Source organism: Kazachstania africana, chromosome 1 (assembly GCF_000304475.1).
Source record: "Kazachstania africana CBS 2517 chromosome 1, complete genome".
Taxonomy (NCBI): Eukaryota; Fungi; Ascomycota; class Saccharomycetes; order Saccharomycetales; family Saccharomycetaceae; genus Kazachstania; species Kazachstania africana.
Window position 1 is genome coordinate 755,506 of NC_018940.1, and position 24,822 is coordinate 780,327.

Genomic DNA, 24,822 nt, shown 5'->3' on the forward strand with positions numbered 1-24,822 from the left:
GATTATTGAATTTTAAGATGGGATACTTGTGAACCAATAAATTTCACAGTTTAATTTGGTGAAAGAAAAGCTCCCGCAAGTAGTTTATTCGTCTTTTAAGTCATTTCAGTGTTTCCAATCTCGAAACGAGAATTAGAGCTCATAGTTGCCATCTACGCGTACTGAAAATTTAAACGGAAAAAATGTCAAAAATAAATACCATGCCATCTCCTAGAATCGAACCAGGGTTTCATCGGCCACAACGATGTGTACTAACCACTATACTAAGATGGCTTATTTGGATAAAGTTTCAAAATTTTGAGTGAATCTATTATAGCCCAAATTAGGATCGCCCTTGAGAAAATTTCTGTGCTGATGCTGAACTTACAAATTAATGAATTAAGTGACGACTAACAGTCTGTAATTCCCGATTATGCTTTTTTTGCTAAAAATGCAGTTTTTAGGGCATAGGTATTTACCGTTTATATATTTAACTGTTGACCTGAGAAAGTTGAATAATGAGTCCAAATGGCAAAATATTAACTAAAAACATTGAGTGAATCAACGAAGTAGGGAAGAGTAACCCTAGAAGGTTATTTTAAGGTTTATATTAGAGTAAGGGTGCGCATAGTTGTCTTAGAAAAGGTTTCCGCAGTTATATAAAGAGAAACGGTAATGGGAAGTATTATCTAAATAATGTGGTTCCCACCAATTTACTGAATTAAAAGTGTTGCAAATTTTTTCCATGTTTGAACAAAACTATACAAGATTAAAACTATAATATTTAATATTATATAAAGGTTGAATAATTAGAGCACATATATAGATTTTGATTTGAATATAGAAAAATGATTAAATATCTTTTCTGTCGGGAAAGATATTCAAAATTTGTTTTAAAATTGATTTTGTTGCGATTCTTGGAAATATTGTTGATAAGCAGCATTATTTGCAGTTGGTTTTGTATCTTGTTGTTGTGGTAATTGTTGGGTATTTACTTTTGGATTTGCAAAACCGTCTATAGTGAATGGATGTTGCTGTAATTGATGTTGCTGAACTTGTTGTTGCATTTGTTGGACTTGTTGAGCATGAGCATGTGCTTGAGCCTGAGCTTGTGCTTGGGCAACTGCATCATTCTGCACCTGTTGCTGCACTTGCTGTTGCTGTTGTTGTACTTGTTGATCATCTTCTTCCTCTTCTTCCTCATCAGGGGCATTTAAACAAGCCTGAATCAAATTTCTACCCTCTTGTTGGGTGACTATAGGTTCGAATTTCGGCGTACTGAAAGTATAAACAAGACCTGTTTCAGAAACGACCAAAAGTAAAACTTGAGTACCGGTCAACACAGATAATTCGAAAGCTTTTTTCATTATACCGTGCTTCCTCTTTGAGAAGGTGACATGTCGTCTTGTTTTATTTTCAATGAATTTTATTTCAATTTTTCTTCTTTCTTTACCATTATTAGTGGATGGAGACAAAGATGGGTCTTCTTCTATGTGTGACGTTTGCGATTCTTTTATGTCTTGATCTGACATTATACATATATTGGTAGCAGAATTTGATAAACTAAAGAAAGAACAAAAAAAGAGAGAGAGAAATAGAAGGGAAAAAAAGTGTAGCTATTACCTAATTTTGAACGAAAATAATGATAAAAACAGTAGTAGTAACAATAATAACTAAATAATTGATTTGTTAGTTACTTTACCTTCTTTTTTTTTATTGAGGTGAGCTTTATGACTTTTTTATTTCTCTGAAAAATCCAGCACTTTAAAAAAAATGTACTATTAGAGATCAAAGTTGGAAAAGAATAATTTATTTATTATTATTTATATACAAAAATTAGACAAATTAAGGAATGTGTTCTTGTTTTGGGAATTATTACTTTTTTGGGCACAAAAAGGACAGCAGAGAAGTTTTTTTTTGGTAATTTTCATTCGGCTGCCCGTTGAAAACACAGAGAGGCCAAGCCAAACAACGCAATTTTTTGCAGAGTCAGGACGGTGCCCCTTTTTGCGTGGAGCAAGAAGAGGATGAATTTTTTTTTTCCTTTTTCGTCTCGTGGTTTCACGTGTGGTGTAGGGATTCTCGCTTCCGAATTCGGGAAAAGTTGCCTGATTTGGGTGCATCCTGTGCGCGTCGCGGGTTGAACGAAGAAGAAAAAAGTGGATTACGCGCAAATTAGTCACATGATGCGTCAACACGAAAAAAAACAAATGCGAATTCTGTGGATCGAACACAGGACCTCCAGATAACAGTTGACCGAAGTTTTCAATCTTCAGTCTGGCGCTCTCCCAACTGAGCTAAATCCGCGTATTATTTGTTATTTCTTTTTTCTTTTTCAATGGCATGTTCTTAAGATTCCGTCTTTGCTTTTATCAATAGTGAGCAAATTTCCTCTACGCTTGTTGCTTTGCACAAACTGATTTCCTGTAGTGCATTATCATCATTAGATTTTAATCATGGGTTCAGCTGGAGTGTTGAACGGGGACTTGATATACAGCTATTTTTCTATTATGGGGTTCGTCTTATGCCATTTATGTTGTATAGCCAAATTGTATATATATATATATGTATTTGATGTATCTAAACGCATCGTTTTATTCGCTCTCGATAGTTAATGGAAAGTAAGCAGCTTTAAGACTGGATTTTTGCTGCTTCTTCTTGTTTATATTGGGTAATTATATATCTTGAAAAGAACAATACAAATGCCGTACATCAGCTCAACCTCCATCACGCTTTTATTTTAGTCCCAGCATACATCAATTTTGTAATACGCCGTTTCCCATCTTTTCAAGTGACAGTGACACATGCCACTAAATTCTCTCATATCTATTCCATGCCACTTTGATTACACATATGTATTTAATATATATTTCTCTATTGGCAAGCTGCAAGCTCTAGAAGGGAAGCTTTTGAAGTTCAAGTCAAACAGCTTGGTCTTCTATCTCATTTTTTAAAATATGTTCAGATGACAGTTTAAACCGCCTTCAACACCTAATCCCAGTATTTAAACTATTAATACTCTCGATTCTATAATATCTACAATACTAGCAGTCAGCCTATCGTACAGCTCGACTCTGACAGCGAACTGCTCATCTGAACTTTAGCCTCGAACCGTCTCCGTGTGCGACGATATATCTCTTGCATTACTTTTTTTTTTCCAGAGTATCAGCATAGTAACAAAAAAAAAGCTTGATCTCGATGTTTCATTAATCTTTCATTTCTTTACTGCGACATATTTCGAAAGTACGGATCAAAAAGTCACTTTTGTTGTTCTTTCATAACTTTTGAAAGGACCTTTTGTTTATACTCTCGCTATTCCAAATCGGAGATTCAGAAACTGGTTCCTAAGTTATAAAATAGGCCAGTCGTTTTTCCGAACCAAATACGTTGATCAACCCATTTATATTTCAACGAGAAATAATTTTATAGAGAAATGGCTTCCATATTTAGACCTCCAGAGTCTGCTAGACCAAATTCGAAATCTCCAAGATTAAAATTACCCCAATCAACAAAAAATACAACTGAAACGGATACTCGCGTCAATGACATAGAAAACTCAACGCCACCACTTTCAATTTCCACTAATAACACTTCAATAAATCTATACGTGCCACCGAGCTCGGGCTCTATTTCAGCAACGTCATCATCAGCTAAATCGCCGTCATCTGCAATATCAAGCAAAAGAAGACCATTACCACCACCTTTACCTCAGCTAAATGTTAACAGCAATGCAACTGCCAAAAAAAACAGGCCTCCACCAGTATTGACACCGGTAGATATCACAAGTTCTTTGAAAATGTTAGAATTGGAAAATAAAGATGAAATGCATGCGGCTGAAACTGCTAATAACACACCATTCATGAAGAAGGAATTCAATGAATCTGTGGACTCATATTTGTCAACATTTATATCAGCATATGATGGAACAAGTAGTAGCACAAACACGAGCCCGGTTAAACCTGCAAAGGAGACCTCTTTGGATGTCGATCAACTGGATGATGAATCATGGAAATTTAACTACATGAATGATCAAATTGTTACATTGGGTATATTGGGTGAAGGTGCCGGAGGATCTGTCTCCAAATGTAAATTAAAGGAAGGGTCCAAGATTTTTGCATTGAAAACAATAAATACATTAAATACAGATCCCGAATTCCAAAAGCAACTGTTCAGAGAATTATTATTTAACAAAAGCTTTAAATCAGCCTACATTGTAAGATACTATGGCATGTTCACCGATGAAGGAAATTCATTAATATATCTTGCAATGGAGTATATGGGTGGAAGATCACTAGATGCAGTTTATAGAAATCTTTTAAAGAGAGGAGGGAGAATTAGTGAAAAAGTTTTGGGGAAAATATCAGAATCTGTTTTAAGAGGTTTATCGTATCTTCACGAGAAAAAAGTCATACATAGAGATATCAAACCGCAGAATATTCTTATTAATGAGTTAGGTGAAGTTAAATTGTGTGATTTTGGTGTCAGTGGGGAGGCGGTTAATTCGTTGGCCACAACATTCACTGGTACATCATTTTATATGGCACCAGAAAGAATTCAGGGCCAACCATATAGTGTTACATGTGACGTTTGGTCACTTGGACTCACTATATTAGAAGTTGCAAAGGGTAAGTTTCCATTTGACTCAGATAAAGTTCAAGACAATGCAAACATTGCACCGATTGAATTATTAGTTTTAATTTTGACATTCACACCAGAATTAAAAGACGAACCAGAAAATGATATCTTCTGGAGTGACTCATTCAAGTCGTTCATTGAATATTGTTTGAAAAAGGATCCTGGCGATAGGCCCTCACCAAGACAAATGTTAAATCACCCATGGATACAAGGACAAATGAAGAAAAAAGTTAATATGGAAAAGTTTATCAGAAAATGTTGGGAACTTGAAAATTATTGATAAAGAAAATGGGTTTTATGATTATTCTTACGAAAAAAATAGCATTCTAAATATATATATATATATATACATACATACATACAAAATCATAGAGATTTTACTATATTCAACTCTTATTATTGTAGTTGTAGCTCGTCTGCAACGACTTGATTCAAATTTTATCTCATGCCGACGCCGAAGACGTATCATGGTTTTTGACTTGGTAGAAATTTAGTCATAATCACGGCAAATATTTCAATTCCAGTGCTAGAAGTACTTTGCATTGTTGAGCTCTATCGCCTGCAAATATACATACCAGATGAGAGCAGTTTCCTCTACCTTCCTTAGAACTTTCCAAAGAGGGGTTTTCATCCCTTATGCTGCCAGATCGGCACCTGCGTCGGCAACCATGGTAATGAGATCTAACTTAATCTCTTTACCCACAGGCAGATTTTATTCTGACAGCTCTAAACAAGAACCAAAGATTGAAAAGAAAGAAGAAGAAGTATCAAACGAGTCGGCATTGAAAGAAGAGCAACAAAATTTAAAAGAACTTCAGGCTAAATTGGATTCAAAGACAAAGGAAGCTATTGAATTGAAGGACAGATTACTGAGATCTGTAGCTGATTTCAGAAATTTACAAGAAGTTACAAAAAAAGATGTAGAAAAGGCTAAAAACTTTGCTCTTCAAAAGTTTGCCAAGGATTTACTGGAATCCGTCGACAATTTTGGACATGCTTTAGGAGCGTTTAAAGAAGATGATTTGAAAAAATCCAAAGAAATTGCTGATCTGTATACTGGGGTTAGAATGACAAGAGACGTGTTCGAAAGCACGTTAAAGAAACATGGCATTCAAAAGGTTGATCCATTGGGTGAAGTATTCGACCCGAATTTACATGAAGCGACATTCCAAGCTCCTCAAAAAGATAAAGAACCGGGCACCATCTTCCATGTTCAGCAGTTAGGTTACACTTTGAATGATAGAGTTATTAGACCGGCAAAAGTTGGCATCGTCAAAGGCGAAGATGGTAATTAGGAGTATTTTCTTATTATGCATATCCCCTCACTTGTATATAGTTGTCTAGACCACAAGCAAATGTAATTAATTTCTTTATCTTGAACTGTTTCCTTCTGATCTATCAATAAAGCCTATGCAATTCGTTCTTTATTTGATCTATACATATGTATGTATGCATATAGCCATTCAGTTTTCTCAGTGATGTCTACGCGTAAGAAAACAGAATTTTTTAAATAAAACTGTCAAAATTTTTTAAAACTATAAACAATTAATCGAAGCATTCTAGAAAAGAGAGAGCAGCTTTTACTCGGGCTACTTTGTCGAGATTTTATAGCACGGTACTGAGCTTTTGATTAGCTGTTACCATCCTATAAAATTTTATCATCTTTTACCAAAGCTCTGTGGTGTGAGGATCTTTCTTATATAGCCCCATCATAGTGCTATTTTTATAACTTTGATTGGTTCCTCATTTTTCCAGACATACCCCATTTTTTTACTACTTTTTCATCAGCAATTAATTAATACACTAATTTTGATTCCATTTTAACTATGAATACCTTTCCCAAGCATCATTCATCTAATTTTTTATCTCAAAATAATAACCCTTCTCATAACTCCTCTAGAAGAAAGCATGTAACGTTTGGACCATACATAGTAGGATCTACACTGGGAAAGGGAGAGTTTGGTAAGGTCAAATTAGGCTGGTCAAGAAAAAATGAAAGTACTGACATTTCTAAACAAGTTGCAATCAAGCTTATAAGAAGAGATTCGATACTACAAGACCGTGAGAAAGAAATAAAGATTTACCGTGAAATCAATGCATTGAAACACTTAACCCACCCAAACATTGTTAGATTGGAGGAAGTATTACAAAACTCGAAATATATTGGTATTGTCCTCGAATATGCTTCAGGCGGTGAATTTTATAAATATATTCAGAAAAAAAGGAGACTCAAGGAACCTATAGCTTGTAAATTATTTGCACAACTAGTAAGTGGAGTTTATTATATGCATTCCAAGGGTTTGGTACATCGTGATCTCAAATTGGAAAATTTATTATTGGATAAAAATGAAAATCTTATTATTACTGATTTTGGCTTTGTTAATGAATTCCTTCAAAATAATGAACTCATGAAAACGTCCTGTGGTTCTCCATGTTATGCAGCACCTGAACTAGTCGTCACTTCAAACCCTTATAAAGCTAGAAAGGCGGATGTCTGGTCCTGTGGTATCATTCTCTTTGCCATGTTGGCTGGCTATCTGCCTTGGGATGACGATCCTGATAATCCAAGAGGCGATGATATTGCCAAGTTGTATAATTACATCACTACCTCTCCATTAAAATTTCCCAGTTATATTAGTGCCATTCCAAGAGATCTTCTGAGAAAAATATTAGTTGCCAACCCTAATCAAAGGCTATCCTTGAGAGAAATAGAGACGCATCAGTGGCTAAAACCTCACTCGTCTTTTTTAAAAATATCACCAAAGGAATGGGATGATGTTATGAAATTGAAGGCTGATCCTTCCAAGATTAGACCCAAACTACAGAACTATAAAGCTAGACCACAATCTGCATTACCAGTGTCCTCCAAATATTACGACGCAGCAAGCCATAGCAATAGAGGTTCATTGGTAATGGACTCTAATTTATTATCTATACCTGTACCTCCAAAGGAATCACCATCTCATGTATTTACGAAGCCTTCTTCGCCCTCAACAGATGACAAACTGTCCCCTGTAAGAAATAAGAATAAGCACGCCAGAAGTAACTCAGCCGCTTCACTTGCTTTACAAGCTTTTGTAGAAGCTGAGAAGGAACATTGGAATCGTGCAAGTATACAACATAATAAATTGCATAGAGTGGCCACTCCCCAAAATCAAATGCCTCAAGTTACTGAAGAAGATACATCTCCAGTAGAAAAATATGAAAACTATGAAATGTTGAAGAAAAAAATCCAACCTGCGAATCAGACGAATAATAATGGGGTTAATTCACCAGTCGCTGGGCAGCCAAAAAGAAGGCCAAGACCAACGACATATCACTTGCCAATATCAGCCTCATCTTCTATGGTCCCCGATACCCAGGAAGCAAAACTTTCTATGATCAACGAGGCAGCTTTCAGATACAATAGCGGATCTGCTTTATCGTTTAGTCATAAGGAAACTTCTCCTTTCGATTCACTTTCTTCTTTAGCACCCTTAGGTACAGAGTTGCTACCTTCTACGACTGGTAATACCCCAGAGTCAATAAATGACACCGATCTCAAAATGGGGCAAGTGTTACACAGGGCAAAAGAAAGAACCGAATTAGAAGGTAGTGGAATAACAGTCCATGTTCAAAGGCCAGAGGATTCGACATTGCATGTTAGAAAAAGAGATGATGGTTCTCCCGTTCCTCTTGAAAATATGAGAAATTTTTCTGATCAGTCAATTGCAGAGTATGTATCATTGAATGTTCCTGGAAGGACGGCATTGGAGAAGAAATCACAAAAGAAGAGATTCAGTTTATTGTCATTTTATTCCTCATACAGTAGTTCAAAATCAAGCCTATTTGTAGGAAACAACAATTCTAGCACAAATGCTACTTCTAAAATCAAAAATACCTCCAGAATTACTTCCAGCCAGGAGAATAAGAGTACACAGTCAAGACATTCGTCCTCATATGTCACTGCGCCATCTAGTAGACAGCCATCTTTCCAGATGGCAACAGAAAATGTAAATATTAATAACGAAAACAGAAGACCAACTGTTAGGTCATCAATGATGGTTGGCTCGTTATCCCAGAAAAACACCTCCGACACCTCGGAACATGAAGTGCAACAAGAAAATGGACAGTTGCCGCCCATCAGAGAACGCGAACCATCTACGGCCAGAAAAGTTATTGATTTCTTCAAGAGAAGAAGTTTAAGGTTCTAAAATCTTTTTTAACAAATAATTTCCCATTATACATTCTTTTTTATTGTTTCTATAAAAATTTTACATATCGAACCATTGATAGTAAAGACCCAATTTTAAGCATTTATACATAGTAACCGACATTTCGCATTTTTTGTTTATTTTTAATCTCTCACTTGCGCTGCTTCGTGCAAAAAAACTCTGGAGGAAGGAAAACATTAAAAACCAATATTAAAACTAATATATCTTCTTTATTTTGTTATAGATTGATTGAATTTATATGTGGTGGGTTTACTTATTATATATATTGGAATTTATTTAAACCTTTCTGTGTAGTTGAAATTGAAAATATAAAATGTACAAAGATTTCATTTAAATGTTAGAAGGATATAAGAAGATTCTAACGGAAGCACCGAAAGTCTTAGCTGGTAAGTTGTTTCTGAATTTAGCTCTGACAACACCAGAGTTACCGTGAGTTCTGGTAATCTTACCCCACATCACTCTGATCTTAGAACCTCTAATTTCTTTGGAAGCTCTGTAGACGTAAGCAACACGCTTACCTAAGTAAAATTGAGCATCTTCTGGGTTGGCAACACCTTCAATCTTAACTAAAGAGACGTTTGGGTTGTTGGTGCTCTTAGATCTTTGATAAGATACGTGCTTACCTTTAACGTATACTGTTATTGAAGGGAAATAATTGTTAGTAATTGTTCCTAGTTTTGGTTATTGACGTTTCCCATCAAGTGTTGTTAGGGAATATGTATCAATATCTTATAATGAAAAAAGCTCTTTCAAATTGGTAACCTTTTGGAAAATATTAAAATTCACAAAACTTGAATGAGTTGCTTCTTGATACACTTTGACAGTAACTTGGATTTTCATCATAGTTCCTCATAGCTCAACTCCTAAATATTGCCTTTCTTGAAAGCTCCACATTACAATTTATCATTCTATTTATTCTCAGAACACTATAAAACCTAGACGAAACGTTCGCCATTAATCTTTTATTTATTGTATGCACATACATCTATGAGATTCAGCCATGTTTATTGTATATTAGACTTGGATAGTGGTTCGTTACGTACTAATACGATAAAGACAAGCGTCAAGAAGACCTCATTTAATATCTAGCAAGCGTTTACCCATACATTACCTACCTCGCAGTAGTCACATAGGACCGCTACACGGAATTCTTGCTAACAGTAGCTAAGCATAGCTCGATAGTCGCGGCATAATCCAGAGGATGACAAAGTCCATGCGAATTGTGAGATACGCGTAGACCGTTGCAAAGCGCATACTGGCTCTTGCTGGAAACTCTACTACCTTGGGCCCCGTAACCTCTCCTACACCGATGAGATCCGGCCTAGGTTTGACCAGAAGAGAAATGGTTTCCCACTATCCCTGTCCCACCGATGAAACGAGGCAGTTTGAAACTCGGTACCAGCTGAGCCTAGAGGGATGTGGCTCGGGCAGCCACTGCGGTTGACAAATCAGTCTGCATCCATAGAATTAGCTGATTTTTCTCCTTGGCCGAACAATTCGATAAAAAAATGAAGGACTCACATAAAATTAGGATCATTTGTTGAGAATTTCACCTAGAATGTATGGATGCAATGTAAGGATAAAAAAAACAGTCCACAAAAAAATGCCCTAAACGCGTTTTATTCAAGCACCCATTCCGCACATAATACACCCGTACGTGCCAAAGAAAACGACGGAGAGAGAGAAATGAAGGCAAGAGGTCATCGCAGAAAAAGAAATTTTTTTTTTCAGGAACAAAAGATTTGGAAAAAGTATAAAAGGCCCATGATGATGAGGTACAGTTCATATCATTATATTCTTTCTTGTATTTACTTTTGTTCTTTTTTAAAATCTATGTCGACGTACTTCATAGGATCATTTCTATAGTAATCGTCACTCTTTGACTCTTCAAAAGAGCCACTGAATCCAACTTGGTTGATGAGTGACATAACCTTCGTACCCAAGAGTGAGAAATTTGAATTTTTTAATAGCTTGGTCCGTAATCCTTAGCGATTCGGCCATCTAAGAAGAAGTTTATGCTTTGCCAATTGCATGTTGAATTTATTCGACGACTAATTGGCGCGATGATCTTGGCCCATTCTGTGTACTTTTAGCTAAGGGATAGAATTTTTGGGCGGGTATGAATGGCAGTCTGACAAGTTCCTTTATTATTTTTTTTAACTTATTAAACTAAAGGTTTAGTTGATAGTTTAGAATTTGATTTAATTAAAGGTCATCGCAAAGGTCGTTATAAATTAAAATCTTTTTATATAATTGATTTATTGTTTCATTATTGACTGGACGAACTCCATACAACTTCTTAAGACAAATAATTGGTCCATCGAGATTGTGGAATTATCCATCAATTTCGTGTTACTCCAAGCAACGTAACATGGTTTATTATATTTCTTGGCGACCATATTGGCAATTTTTCTTGAGATATCTTTAATCCAGTCGTTGTCTGTATCAATTAAAGGGATCCCAATTACATCATCATCTGTTGCTTTCTTTGTACGTAAACGGTTTGGTATGGAATAGTGGTAATACATGAAAGTTGATGGGATTTGATATTTTGAATCGTTGTTTCTATCCTTTTGATAACAGAGAGTTAAAGATATTGGTATCTTAGATGCTTGTAAATCTTCTGGGATAGTAGCAATAATTTCGATTGGAATGCTCTGATTCAAAGAAGACTCCGAAGTTATAGTTTTAAAAACAGTTTTAACTGACATTGTACTTTAATATTGGACTGATAATGTGATGGCCAAGAAATCGAGTCGTTTCTCGTCTTGTGGAGCTGTTATAAACATGCTAATATCAAAAGATCATCTCAAAAATTTTTATTATAAATTATTTTTTCCAGCCTGTTCGTGAAGTACGCGTTAGATTTCAAGAATAAATCACGTTACAAAATCTTTAGATGATCAGGCAAATGTTTTAAATTTCCCCAGATAGTCCAGCAACAACATGGCTTGCGCAGCACCAAAACACGTCCCTGTAGTCAGTATAGTCGCTGCATTGCTACCTGATATGGGTATTGGCTTCCAACAGTCGTTGCCATGGCGATTATCCAAAGAAATGAAATATTTTAGGGAAGTAACTTCTTCTACTTTTGATGGAGGGAAACAGAATGCTGTTATTATGGGGAGGAAAACATGGGAGTCCATTCCTTCTAGGTTTAGACCATTGCCCAACAGGATTAACGTCGTTCTTTCGAGAAGTTTCGAAAATGGTCAGATGAAACAAGTCTCTCTAGATGAAAATAAGACTTATTTCCAAAGTAGTTCTCTACAAAGATCCATAGACTCTTTAATGTCCTTGATGGGTGAAAAACTGGAAAGAATCTACATAATAGGTGGCAGTGAAATCTACAACCATGCATTCGACGTCATCGATCACGTCCTAATAACAAAATTAGAGCCTGTAGATACCGTGAGACCTAAAATGGATACATTCCTGGACGTCGCGAAATTGAACGACTCGTTCCAAGAGATGAACCAGAACCTGGCTGATTTTCTACCCCCCAATGTCACATTACCGAAGCCCCACAACCAGGCTTACATCGAAAATGAAAACGGCTACAAATTCGAATTCTCACTGTACAGTAGGAAGTAAGTAAACAAACGCTAGCCTCCACATGTACGTACACGTAGATAGATATAGATATACACGTAAATCAACTGTCTATTCTGACGCGTTTCGCGTCTCGCCGTGACCCGGCATTCTCAAAAGCATTTTTAACGGAAAAGGCCGCGGCTCCAAAATTTAATGAATTTCGTTTATTACATACCGTTGAAAAATTAAGTAAAAAAAAAATTTTGCCATACGTTAGGTGTTTCTTGATCATTTCTGCAACAATCGTATCGATTTTCATAAAAAAATTTCTGTACAACAAAGGACAGTTTGAATTCGATATTCAATTTTATTCCGTGGATAAAAACTACATTTAAATTTGAGTAAATTTGCTGATTCTCTCCATTAAAGACCCATATTTTTATTTCTTTTTTTCTTTTGATATTGGTAATTTATACAAATTATAATCGAACCAGCTGCTCGAAATCGTTTGAAGTAGCCATTCATTTCGAAAAGACCATCCTTCCATATATATCACAATGTCATCTCAAGCAAACTCATCCTCATGGACTTCTTTTTTGAAGTCAGTTACTTCTTTCAATGGTGACCTTTCATCCTTAACAGCTCCACCATTTATTCTGTCTCCAATTTCATTATCAGAATTTTCACAATATTGGGCTGAACACCCGGACTTATTCTTAGAACCATCATTCGTCAATGCCGATAACTTCAAGGAACATTTTGTCGAAGATCCAGAAGTGGAATCTGCTGAAATTGTAAGAATGATATGCGTTGTTAGATGGTTTATTGCTACTTTAAGATCTCAATACTGTACCCGTAATGAATCTACTGGTTCAGAAAAGAAACCATTGAACCCATTTTTAGGTGAACTTTTCGTTGGTAAGTGGGAAAGTAAAGAAAATGAAAATTTTGGTGAAACTATCTTATTGAGTGAACAAGTATCACATCACCCACCAATGACTGCATACACTATTTTCAACGATAAGAATGAGGTCAGGCTAGAGGGTTATAACCAAGTCAAGGCATCTTTTGGTAAATCATTGACCTTATCTGTCAAACAATTGGGTCATGCTATATTGAATGTTAAAGACGAATCATATCTAATCACTTTACCACCTTTACATCTTGAGGGTTTATTAGTTGCCGCCCCATTTGTAGAATTAGAAGGTAGATCTTACATCCAATCTTCAACAGGTCTACACTGTGTTATTGAATATTCTGGTAAAGGTTACTTCTCCGGTAAGAGTAATTCTTTTAAAGCAAGAATTTTTAAGACTGCAGAAGATGCCAAGGATAAAGAATCCGCTTTATACACAATTTCTGGCCAATGGTCTGGAACCTCCAAGATTTCTAAAGGTAAGACTGAACTTGGTACATTCCATGATGCTAAGGAAGCTGCTCCTGAACACTTAACTGTCAAACCAATTGAAGATCAACACCCATTAGAAAGTAGAAAAGCTTGGAAGGATGTTGCTGATGCAATTACTCAAGGTGACATGACTTTGATTGCTCAAACTAAGAGTACATTGGAAGAAAGTCAAAGAGAATTAAGAAAACAAGAAGAAGAAAAAGGTATTGATTGGGAAAGAAGATGGTTTAAAGATATTAATTATGATGCATCTACTGAGGATGAAAATACAAATATACCCCAAGAAAATGATATATTCACCAAATTAGCAGAAAATTTCAATTTATCCACTAAAAACGTTGCCAGTGGTACCTTAGTCGGCGAGAAGGACGATAAAAAGGAAGGTGCTACTTCTATACATTGGAGATTCCAAAGGGACTTGTGGGATGCTGAAAAGGAAGTTGTTGTATGATAATGAAACGCCCCAAATTTGCTTGACCGTAAGTGTGTTCTTTTTTCATAATTTTATATACTCATATTATATGTAGTTTGAATGATACATCATGTCTTTGATAATAAAAAGGTCTTCAAGACAATTCTTATACCCACAGATCGGTATGTTTTTTCCCCAACCGCATGAAAATGCATTAAATATTAAGCACAATCTATATACAAAAGAAAACTCCAGCTAAGTCTTATTATTCGAGCTTAGTTGAAGCAAAATACATTACGCGGATTTAAACATGAAATCACACTTGATTATTGTACCATGCCATTCAATATGGAATCCCTTCATAGAGCAACTTAATAATTATGGACAAGATTCGGCACACTGGTATTTAGCGCCATTTCAATTTGAAGGTAACGATCACCTAGCGTTTATAAAGCATGGACTCAAAGCTATTGAAATACTCATTGAAGACTTACAAAATTCTCTTGTCATACTTAGTGGGGGTCAGACTAAAGCTGCTGCTGGCCCAATTTCTGAAGCTCAAAGTTATTATTATTTGATGTCGAAATTGCTACATACTTACGAGGACAATAACAAGAGGGACGCACTAAACTTTGATGATGAAACTGTTTCAATACTGAACAAGATCTCTACTTTAATGAGGGATAGAAATATCACTTTAAATAACTTATTCAGTCCACAAAATATTACTACTGAAGAGTTTTCTTTAGACTCATTTGATAATTTAGTATTTTCCATAGATAGATTCCACTCTGTGATTGACAATTACCCCAGGGAAATTAGCATTGTGGGTTTTGGTTTCAAAAGCAAAAGATTCATATTTCATCATGCACGGGCAATTGATTTTCCACCAAATAAAATCAACTACATTGCAATTGAGCCACAACCATCTTATGATTCGACAGACAAATTGAAAGCTTACTATGAAGAATTGAATGTGTTAGAAAACAAAAATGCATTAAGTTTATTTGCAAATGATTGGTATGCAATTAAAAGTCCCTTGATTGATAAGAAACGTAGCAGAAATCCGTTTAAGAGATCTTCTGTAAAAACAGTCCCAAGTTTATTAAGATTGGACAAATTCAATGGTGATGAAGAATCACACTATAATGCGTATATAAAAGGCAGAATGCCATGGTCTATTAAATGACGTTGAGGATAAAGTATTTTTTACATAGTTTATAGGATCTCCAATTTTCTTTGTAATTCTTCCCTTTCTGCTTTCCATTCATTAACTTTCTCCAGTTTTCTTTTAATTTCCTCAATTTCATTATCAATGGATGTAATTGCTTCATCGGTACCTAATGTTTGTAGTTGCCATAATCCACTATTATCGTCTGAAATTTCCAATAGTAAATCGTGATATTTTATTAAAGATGGTCTCTGAGAAATGGTGATGAAGTTGAAACGATACCTCTTTAGGACATTGAACAAATAATCCTCCATGTCTGCACTAATCGCATTGGTTGCTTCATCTAATACAACGAAACGTGGTTTATGGAACATAATACGTGCAAAATTCATTCTTTGTTTCTCACCACCGCTCAAAACATCCTTCCAATCTGAAACTGTATCCAAATAAGACCAACCCTTGTCTCTTTTTAATAGATAATCTAGTTTTACCTCTCTTAGTACCTGGACTAAGAGCTTATCTTTTAAGCCTCTATCAAAAAATTCATCCGATGACATTGGATATATGATTTGATCTCTTAAAGTACCACCTCTTGTAAAATAAGGCTTCTGTGGAACACATAATAAATTAGCCTCAGTTGGCTTCGACAGAAGACCATTTTTGTTATAAATTGGCCAAATTTCTGCTATGATTCTTTGAATTGAACTTTTACCACAACCATTTGGCCCTAAAATTAACAAGCTCGAGCCTGCACTGTTCAAAAATGGTATTGATATATCATTAGTAATTTCATTAAAATCTTGAACTGAATCAGCTCTAGAAGAAAGTGGATCGATGCTGGGTGGAACCTGGAAAGTCAGTTTTTTTATTAATTTTGTTCCGTTCTTGGCTCTTGTTGAAGGAATTACGATGTCGACATTTTCTAACCTTACACCATTAAAATTGTTCTGCACAGTTCCTTGAACAACTTCTGTTGCCTTTTCAATGCGCTTCTGTTTAATTAAATGTAAATTATTTGCAGTATGCATATCTTTGTTTGAGCTAAGCTGATCCCAATCAATTTGGGATGATCTAGTGGTTGCGCCGTAATTAAAATTTATTGAATGAACCCTGTGTAGAGCTGCTAAAAGTGTAAAAATTCGATTTGTGTACCCTGTCAATTGAGAAATATCCTTAATTGAATGCATTAATCTAGAGCCCGCATCTGCCAAGGAAAGCATTAATCTTTTATTCACGATAAAATCTTTCATATTTCTTTGTTCAGAATTGACACCAGTTGCCACAGTTGACAAAACAATGGGGATAGAAGCGAAAACGTAACCCAAACCGGACCAAGTATATTTTAGAATGTAATCTTCAATCATATTATAGTTGAATTTTCTTTTACTGACGTTGAGCATAGCTTCCATTAAAGTTTCATATAATTTCTGGACTTTTATTCTTTCAACGTCTGTGCCTTGATAAAATGCAATTTCTTCGCTATTATTGATCATATTGAGATGATAATTGTAATAAGTACCATCAGCAGCAGAGCTTGCGCTAGTGAGCTTCCCCAAAGGTGGAGTATATCTTCTCAAGATATAACCTGTAAGGAAGTAGTTGAAAAAGATACCTCCGACGCCGACAGTACCTAAATTATCACGTAAATAGATTGAAAAGAACACCAAATCTATTACAGGCTTAGCAATATTCGCAACGACAGAACAAGTCGCATCACAGAATCTTGAAACGTCATTTGTTATTGAATTGTCGATGTTTTTTATTACAGAACTAGAAGCCTTGGTATCAAACATAAGCTTATAAAAAGCTAATCTATCATCTAGATACATGTCATGAATATATCTAGTTAAATTCACTTTGAAATTTAGACTCAATTTTCTTTGCAATAATTTGATGGCACTATTGGTATAGGATGCTGGTACGGCAATTAAAAACCATACTACTAAATCCAAAAGAAATTTGCGACCTCTGTGAGAAATTATATCTCTTACAATTTGACCATCTAACCTTGCAACAAATAGTGATAACCAAGTCCTCATAATAAGGAAGAAAATTTGTAAAACTAGGAGTACAGAATTTTTGTCAAAAATTGAAGGTATTAATATTTTAGAAATTGCGTTCATTTGATTCAAGAATTTAGAATAAAAGAGTTGAGATTGCTTGTTTTGTCCATTTGCAATACTACTATCAATCGCCTTAAAGAGATACTTATCGTGTTCATAAACATCATCATACTTTGGGGGTATGAATATTTTCTTTCTTTTATCCTTTGAAATAACGTTTACGTTAGTGTTCATAGTTTTATCATCTGGTATATACATTATCCTTGCACCAGAATTCAGGAGGGTTTGTGATCTGGTACGTCTTAATGGTGCTCCCTCATGACGTTTATTAGAATACTTAAAAAAGTAATAACACTTTGACACTATTCTGTATCCAAAATAGGAACAACCAGTGACTAGAGACAAACATGAAACCACCAGAGAAAGGAAAACAATTTGTGCTCTCCTCTTATGCCTTGGTTGAGATAATGGGGATTTAATTAATCGAAGTAAATGATTTAATAGTGTATTCAGATACGTTTTTAATGTGACGTCTTTCAAATTCAGCCCTATACAGTGACTGTGCATGTCAGCAACAAGCTTTTGAAGCTTATTTGCTATTGCTAATTCTGACATGGCCTTTGATAATACACATGAAGGCTAAATAAGTTTATCTTCAAATGCCGGTCAAAAGAGAAAGACGCAGCAAATAGAATTTTCTTTCTTATATACTAAAAAAGCTCTTCATTTAACCGCTGAAGTCATCATTGGAGATGGAGCGGCCAGAATTCTTTTGGAATAGCGGAATCCGGATTTAAAGGCCGCTTAAAAGACGCAGAGAAAGGCCCTTAAAAAAAAAAATAAGGCCAATTACCCAGAATCTATTTCAATCCGTCACGTGATTCTACCTACCAGTTTCTTATCTCTCCAGTTTTTTGTCATTAAAATTGCACTGTGAAATAGGTTTCTAGATTATGCAAATCTCTGTCTTCACTATTCCTTGTTCTTTACTCGAATTGTTATTATATAAACTGTAACATAATAACTACAAAATATCATACGCGGTGTATAGGTGTTGTTCTGTGCCAACTATCTATGAAAACAGAGGACATTGTGACTCCCGGCGTCAATAAAGTTATTATGAAATTAGTTGATACATGTTCTAATTGATGCAATTGTCGGAGAATAAATATGCTTGTTCAGTTGCCTAATTTTGATTTACTTTTTTTCTTCATCTACAGATCATATTGTCAGACGATCAATTTCTTGGTGAGCGCTTTAGAAGCCAAAATCAGCAAATTTAATGCAACACAAATTTTTAGTCTTTTATCTATACATTTAACCCAGTTTTAATCTTTACTATACATACACACTTTACCAGCCGATTCTAAGCGTGAGTTTCGCTTATACTTTAATGGCTAATGTATGCGATGTATGGGTTACTTGCATGAAAATCTTCGAGAGCATTCTATTGTACAGATCGAAGTGCTCTAATATATTTTATAAACAACAATAGATAATCCAAATAAGGTGGTGGTGTCTAAAGCATCATCGCAAGCAACAACAGGAATGACCGTCAATAAAACAAGATTAATTACTTCAACTTCGAAGTTACATGATGGCCCAAGCTTTAATAAACCATTAACCGACAAAATCGAGCCATTGCAATTTACTTTGAAAGATATTTCTAAGACTTCAGCAACTGCAATTCCCGTCTTTGATCATTCAATCTTAGCAATTTCATTGATCGACTTCTTGAAAGAGGAATTCAACTACGAAATTGAAAATGGAGATACTTATCCACAGTTAGGAGAATTGTCCAGAGATGATTTTATTCATTATTGGTTTCACTCATTTGCTGTCATCGCCATTAAAGGGACAAATCTTGATATAATTTTCAGTGAAGATACAAATTGGTCTGAATATATCTTGGGTACGTTTTATATTAAACCAAACTATATGCCTCGTTGTTCGCACAATTGTAATGCCGGTTTCTTGGTTAACCACAATTTACGAGGTTTTAAAATCGGATACAGACTTGGCCAAATATATGTTCAATGGGCTCCTTTGTTGGGTTACACATATTCCGTGTTCAACTTAGTCTTTGTAACTAATCAGGCAAGTTGGAGAATTTGGGATAAATTCAAATTTGATAGAATTGGTATGGTACCAAAAGCTGCCGTATTGAAAGGTCATAAAGAACCAATTGACGCAATCATTTTCGGTAAAGATTTAACCAAAATTGAACCAGAAATATTACAGGACTTTGAATAGATATATACTATATAAGTACTTTTCTTAAATGTTCCTCAAGATACTTAAGTCATGATCATTATCAGCCTCGACCAGATCTATTTACAACCTAGAATAATCAACTATGGAAGATCAAAAAAAAAGTTTGAGACGGACGACGTTTGGCTAATTTGAAAAATTTTCCTGTCAGCAGATCGTCAAGTATAGAAAAACAAGGATCATCTTGATACTTTGTTATACAAGAACTTCATATATCGACAGTAAGTGCGTATACTTAACCATGGGTGTGGCTGATTTGATCAAAAAATTTGAAAGCATTTCAAAAGAAAACGGTGACAGCAACGCTACCACCGTTTCTCCTCCAAATGAAGTTGAAAGAACCAGCAAAGTTTCCATTGAAGACGCAAAAGCAGAAAATCCTAAAGTTCCAAATGACGAACAAAGTAATGAGAATTCTCAAAGTCTTGCAGATGGGGAAAAGCTCGAAGAAAATGTAATTGAACAAGAAGCGGACAATGAACAAGAAATGCCCCAAGAAGAAGAGCCTGTTTTAGAACAAGAATCCGAATCTGCAACAAAGGAAGCCGAATTTACACTACCTGAAGAGGCCAATATTACTGAAGAACAAGAGGAGCAAAAGGAAGAAGAAAAAGAAGAAAAAAATGAATCTAATCTTGCTGAACATCAGACAGAAGCTGAAAAAGAAGCAGTTTCTGAAGCAGTTGATAATGTTCCAATAAACGTCGAAGATGAATCAGAAATGCAAGAAGACCACGTCGATGTAAGTGTCAATACTGAAGGAACCACCGAAGATGCTGCTCCAGAAGGTTCTAAAAATAAGAAAAAGAAGAAGAAGAATAAGAAGAAAAATAAGAAGAAGACCCAGTCTGAACCAGAACCTGGAGTAGCAGCAAACGTTGACGACTTAGAAGTTGTCGATAATTCAACGCTTAGGCATTGATCAGGATAAAACTAAAGATGAGCTAGCTACGATGGCTCAAGAAGCTAAGGATGAAATCTTAGAAAATGTTGCACATGAGGCACAATCTGTTTCGCAAACCAATCGAGATGGCGAGTCCGAGAATACTACATCGTCCGAAATGGAAATTGAAGGAACTGAAAGTGTTCCATCAAACAGACCTAGCCGTTTAGGTCGTGATAATCCCTTCGAGTTTGGTAAGAGAAACTTAACTGAAAAATCTGATGTTTGGGATCATAACGCTTGGGATAATGTGGAATGGGGTGATGAACAGGTGCAGCAAGCTATGGAAAAAATTGAGCAACAGAGACAAAATCCAGTTTCAGATTTTGACAAGAAATTGTACAATGGTAACCCAGCAAGGTACTGGGATATCTTCTACAAAAATAATAGAGAAAATTTTTTCAAAGATAGAAAATGGCTTCAAATAGAGTTTCCAATTTTATATAGTACAACGAGAAAAGATGCGGGCCCTGTGACGATATTTGAAATTGGATGTGGTGCAGGTAATACTTTCTTCCCAATACTGAGCCAGAATGAAAATGAAGAACTGAAGATAGTAGCTGCCGATTTTGCACCAAAGGCGGTTGAGTTAGTAAAAACATCGCCAAGTTTCAATCCAAAATATGGACACGCCACAGTTTGGGACTTGGCAGATCCAGAAGGAAGACTTCCAGATGGTGTTGAACCACACTCCGTTGATATCGCAGTTATGATTTTTGTTTTCAGTGCGTTAGCACCAGAACAATGGGACCAAGCGATGGAGAATTTACACAGAATTATGAAGCCAGGTGGTAAAATTCTTTTCCGTGAATATTCTTTTGGTGATTTGACCCAAATAAGATTTAAGAAAAACAGATATCTGGATGATAACTTTTACGTAAGAGGAGACGGTACCAGAGTTTATTTCTTCACAGAGGATGAGCTAAGAACTATATTCACCAAGAAGAACTATTTCATCGAAAATAAAATTGCCACAGACAGAAGGCTTCTGGTTAATAGGAAAAGAAAACTGAAAATGTATCGTTGCTGGATTCAAGCAATCTTTGATGTCCCTAAAGAAGATTAGATAATGCATCTTATTCCATTGTTCGTATCTATTTCGTTTTCGTTAGGCGTTTGGTGACTTAGTGACTTGATTTTTCAAGTGCAATGCCGCATTGAACGTAGAAAACAAACAAAGTTCTCATAAAATAATGAGAAGACTATATACATTGCATATATACAACAACACATTGAAGAACACAAATGTACCATTGTCATGTTTAGATTGAGTCAAATAGCACGTGGATGTTTTTGTTGTCGTTGGATGTGATTGTTCACTATTTCAAATTTCATATGAACCAAAAAAAGTGTGTGAATCATCTTCTAATGACTGCCTATAAAAATGCTTCGACTACAATTGGCAGTTTGGCTATAGTCTCATAAAAATTTCCTGAATGAAAGCCAGCATACCATTGAAAATGGTCGAGAAAACATACAATGATGCAATTAATGCTCTAAATTCATTACAGAGTAACTATGCCAACATTATGGCTATTAGAGAGTCCGGTATTCGAAAAAACGATATGGCCATTTTAGAAATGAAGGAGTGGAGCAGAAGAATTGGATATTCCATTTCTGATTTGAACAAACTGAACATGGTACATATAACAGGAACGAAGGGTAAAGGTTCTACCGCAGCTTTTGCGTCATCAATTTTGAATCAATACAAACGGCAATTACCGAAAATTGGACTATATACTTCTCCTCACTTAAGAAATGTAAGAGAAAGAATCAGAATTAATGGAGAACCAATTTCTGAGGATAAATTCACAGCGTATTTTTTCGATGTCTGGAACAGATTGGATAATTCCAGTTCCAACTTGGACCAATTTCCGCACATGACACCAGGTAGTAAGCCTGGTTATTTCAAATTTTTAACACTGCTTTCCTTTCATACATTTTTACAAGAAGCGTGCAATGCTTGTGTATATGAGGTCGGAATAGGTGGGGAATATGACAGCACTAACATAGTAGAGAAACCATTGACTTGTGGTGTGTCACTGTTAGGTATTGACCATACCTATATGCTTGGAAATACTATTGAGGAAATTGCATGGAATAAAGCGGGAATATTTAAGCATGATGTAAGCGCTTTTACTGTATCAAATCAACCCAAGGAGGGCCATAAAGTTCTGGTTGAGCGAGCTAGGGAAAAAAATACTACACTAATTGACGTTCCTGTCTTCAACCAGCTCAAAGTAATAAATCTAGGTATAGCTGGCAAATTCCAGACGCAAAATGCCTCATTAGCTGTGGCACTCGCATCTGATGCGTTGCATAAGCTAAGAGTTAAAAAACCTATGATTGCTGCCGACAAGGTGGATAGTGTTATTCCTACTGAATTTCTAGAAGGATTAGCCAGCACTAGGTGGGAAGGTAGATGTCAAACTATAATTAGAGGTAAAAACCACTGGTACATAGATGGCGCACACACAAAGGACAGCATTGAGGCAGCAAGTGGTTGGTTTAAAGACGTAACATCTTCTTCCGATAGAAGGAAAATAATACTGTTCAATCAGCAGACGAGGGATGCCAACTCATTAGTTCAGCATCTATTATCTGTGTTAACACCATCTATTAAGTTCACCAACGCCATATTTACTACAAATGTGACATGGAAGTCGGGCACATATAGTAGTGATTTGGTTTCTATGAACACTTCCAAGGAAGATGTTGATAACCTGAAGATCCAAGAAGCGTTGGCAATGTTTTGGGTAGGGCTAGATCCTGAGTCGTCGACGCATGTGGTCCAAAACATCGAAACAGCTGTAGACCTAATAGACAATTTAACTTCAGAGCCACTGGACATTTTTGTCACAGGTTCATTGCATTTAGTAGGCGGATTACTGGTCATTTTTGATAAAATTTGTAAATAATTCTTGACATAAGGTTTTATGAGATAGCTAGAATACCATATGTTTGACATATACGGATATTATTTTATATAATGTAAAATCAAGACCTTTCATAATTCTATACATGGCTTATCAGTTATATCTTTTCCAAACCATATGGCCCAGCTCTTATAATATTTCCTGTGCAACTCCGAATTGGGATCCTCATAACTTTCTATGGCCTTCAAAGCGCTCAGTATATTATAATAATTCACAGCGACGCAAAGCTTTCTTGAGATTATAGGTGTAACCTCTTGAATTCTACCGAACTGTCCAAAATCTTCCACTATTATTGATGGATCAAAGTCATCCATTGTATTTTCCATCCATTTACAATACTTTTTAATTTCCTTTTTTTGAGGATATTTTTTCATGATCAACGAGCGACAGATATTAGTTGAAAACTGCGCTTGTTGCTTCTCTAATCCACTATAAATATTATTAATAGGTTGCTGTTTTAATGGAGCCCATTCCGTGATCAAATTGAATCCATTTACTTTGAAAAGCCTTGTCTTACTATAGTTCATGAAGGCATCAGCCGCATCGGCAGTAAGAAAGCTCAATCTTACATTCTCCAAAATGTTTATGGACTTCTCGGCAGTTTGAAAACTAATATTTTCTAATGGTCCACCGCATACTTGTGACATTACGCTTGCAAGTCCGGTTCCGCTAGGGATATTTTTAATCACAATATTTCTTTTACTAGTATCTAATTTGCTACCTTCATGCGAAAGGATCAATGCTTCCAAACCTTGTCCCTCGTTGTCAAAGACTTTTGTACCAGTAGGCGAAACGAACATTTCTGATCCTTTAATGTTGGACGAATCGTACATTTCACCAGACACATGTAATTTCTCAGTTTTTGTGCTTGGTGCTCTATCTTTACCAAAATGTAAAGTTGTGTCATTATTTGAATATTTCGATATGATGGGGATTTCTGTTTTCTTGCTGCATACAACTTTACTTCTTTTTATCGAGAAATGCTCTTGTTTTACAGCCTGTCTCTTAATATTTCTCTTATTATCAGCCGAACCATATAGGTAGGATCTCGCCATTCTCCTGAATCCAAATAATTCATGAGATGGAGACTCCAGCATTAATGATGTAAATGCAGCTAATTTACTAAATTTGTCTTGATGGCTCAGTGAGTCTACTTCATGCCTTGGTTTCTGCTGGTATTTCGTTAGAATGGTCATGCGTTTTTTTATTTGAATTCTATCTAATATTTTATTAAAATTACCTATAGTCGGTCAGAT

The 24,822-nt window shown here is 35.6% G+C and overlaps 14 protein-coding genes and 2 non-coding genes across 16 annotated transcripts; 9 read left to right on the forward strand and 7 right to left on the reverse strand.

The window, feature by feature from the left end:
- Window positions 1-201: 201 nt before the first annotated feature.
- Window positions 202-273, reverse strand: KAFR0Atrna1H. The gene has a single exon. It is a non-coding gene; the product is annotated as a tRNA-His (tRNA).
- A 599-nt stretch (window positions 274-872) lies between these two features.
- On the reverse strand, window positions 873-1,511 carry KAFR0A03700 (MADS-box domain-containing protein; the record flags this gene model as incomplete). Its single annotated transcript, XM_003954891.1, has 1 exon — window positions 873-1,511. The coding sequence occupies one exon, from the start codon at window positions 1,509-1,511 to the stop codon at window positions 873-875; it is 639 nt and encodes a 212-aa protein (XP_003954940.1).
- A 679-nt stretch (window positions 1,512-2,190) lies between these two features.
- Window positions 2,191-2,286, reverse strand: KAFR0Atrna1F. The gene is made up of 2 exons: window positions 2,249-2,286; window positions 2,191-2,227 (listed from the first exon to the last, which is right to left on the reverse strand). It is a non-coding gene; the product is annotated as a tRNA-Phe (tRNA).
- A 1,126-nt stretch (window positions 2,287-3,412) lies between these two features.
- Window positions 3,413-4,894, forward strand: MKK1 (mitogen-activated protein kinase kinase MKK1; the record flags this gene model as incomplete). The annotated part of the gene is made up of 1 exon (XM_003954892.1): window positions 3,413-4,894. One exon carries the CDS (start codon window positions 3,413-3,415, stop codon window positions 4,892-4,894), a length of 1,482 nt encoding a protein of 493 aa, XP_003954941.1.
- Window positions 4,895-5,192: 298 nt separating this feature from the next.
- Window positions 5,193-5,909, forward strand: MGE1 (mitochondrial nucleotide exchange factor MGE1; the record flags this gene model as incomplete). Its single annotated transcript, XM_003954893.1, has 1 exon — window positions 5,193-5,909. The coding sequence occupies one exon, from the start codon at window positions 5,193-5,195 to the stop codon at window positions 5,907-5,909; it is 717 nt and encodes a 238-aa protein (XP_003954942.1).
- Window positions 5,910-6,440: 531 nt separating this feature from the next.
- KIN4 (putative serine/threonine protein kinase KIN4) lies at window positions 6,441-8,807 on the forward strand (the record flags this gene model as incomplete). The annotated part of the gene is made up of 1 exon (XM_003954894.1): window positions 6,441-8,807. The coding sequence occupies one exon, from the start codon at window positions 6,441-6,443 to the stop codon at window positions 8,805-8,807; it is 2,367 nt and encodes a 788-aa protein (XP_003954943.1).
- Window positions 8,808-9,158: 351 nt separating this feature from the next.
- RPL33B (60S ribosomal protein eL33) lies at window positions 9,159-9,830 on the reverse strand (the record flags this gene model as incomplete). The annotated part of the gene is made up of 2 exons (XM_003954895.1): window positions 9,159-9,463; window positions 9,812-9,830. 2 exons carry the CDS (start codon window positions 9,828-9,830, stop codon window positions 9,159-9,161), a joined length of 324 nt encoding a protein of 107 aa, XP_003954944.1.
- Window positions 9,831-11,086: 1,256 nt separating this feature from the next.
- POC4 (Poc4p) lies at window positions 11,087-11,539 on the reverse strand (the record flags this gene model as incomplete). The annotated part of the gene is made up of 1 exon (XM_003954896.1): window positions 11,087-11,539. One exon carries the CDS (start codon window positions 11,537-11,539, stop codon window positions 11,087-11,089), a length of 453 nt encoding a protein of 150 aa, XP_003954945.1.
- A 235-nt stretch (window positions 11,540-11,774) lies between these two features.
- Window positions 11,775-12,422, forward strand: DFR1 (dihydrofolate reductase; the record flags this gene model as incomplete). Its single annotated transcript, XM_003954897.1, has 1 exon — window positions 11,775-12,422. One exon carries the CDS (start codon window positions 11,775-11,777, stop codon window positions 12,420-12,422), a length of 648 nt encoding a protein of 215 aa, XP_003954946.1.
- A 497-nt stretch (window positions 12,423-12,919) lies between these two features.
- Window positions 12,920-14,221, forward strand: HES1 (oxysterol-binding protein related protein HES1; the record flags this gene model as incomplete). Its single annotated transcript, XM_003954898.1, has 1 exon — window positions 12,920-14,221. The coding sequence occupies one exon, from the start codon at window positions 12,920-12,922 to the stop codon at window positions 14,219-14,221; it is 1,302 nt and encodes a 433-aa protein (XP_003954947.1).
- A 271-nt stretch (window positions 14,222-14,492) lies between these two features.
- On the forward strand, window positions 14,493-15,371 carry KAFR0A03780 (uncharacterized protein; the record flags this gene model as incomplete). Its single annotated transcript, XM_003954899.1, has 1 exon — window positions 14,493-15,371. The coding sequence occupies one exon, from the start codon at window positions 14,493-14,495 to the stop codon at window positions 15,369-15,371; it is 879 nt and encodes a 292-aa protein (XP_003954948.1).
- A 29-nt stretch (window positions 15,372-15,400) lies between these two features.
- On the reverse strand, window positions 15,401-18,031 carry PXA1 (ATP-binding cassette long-chain fatty acid transporter PXA1; the record flags this gene model as incomplete). The annotated part of the gene is made up of 1 exon (XM_003954900.1): window positions 15,401-18,031. The coding sequence occupies one exon, from the start codon at window positions 18,029-18,031 to the stop codon at window positions 15,401-15,403; it is 2,631 nt and encodes an 876-aa protein (XP_003954949.1).
- Window positions 18,032-18,964: 933 nt separating this feature from the next.
- On the forward strand, window positions 18,965-19,669 carry KAFR0A03800 (uncharacterized protein; the record flags this gene model as incomplete). The annotated part of the gene is made up of 1 exon (XM_003954901.1): window positions 18,965-19,669. One exon carries the CDS (start codon window positions 18,965-18,967, stop codon window positions 19,667-19,669), a length of 705 nt encoding a protein of 234 aa, XP_003954950.1.
- Window positions 19,670-19,928: 259 nt separating this feature from the next.
- On the forward strand, window positions 19,929-21,696 carry ABP140 (tRNA(Thr) (cytosine(32)-N(3))-methyltransferase; the record flags this gene model as incomplete). Its single annotated transcript, XM_003954902.1, is given in 2 exon segments — window positions 19,929-20,600; window positions 20,602-21,696. Coding segments are annotated over 2 exon segments (1,767 nt in total).
- A 370-nt stretch (window positions 21,697-22,066) lies between these two features.
- Window positions 22,067-23,548, forward strand: MET7 (tetrahydrofolate synthase; the record flags this gene model as incomplete). Its single annotated transcript, XM_003954903.1, has 1 exon — window positions 22,067-23,548. The coding sequence occupies one exon, from the start codon at window positions 22,067-22,069 to the stop codon at window positions 23,546-23,548; it is 1,482 nt and encodes a 493-aa protein (XP_003954952.1).
- Window positions 23,549-23,637: 89 nt separating this feature from the next.
- Window positions 23,638-24,762, reverse strand: SSP2 (Ssp2p; the record flags this gene model as incomplete). The annotated part of the gene is made up of 1 exon (XM_003954904.1): window positions 23,638-24,762. One exon carries the CDS (start codon window positions 24,760-24,762, stop codon window positions 23,638-23,640), a length of 1,125 nt encoding a protein of 374 aa, XP_003954953.1.
- Between the last annotated feature and the right edge of the window lie 60 nt (window positions 24,763-24,822).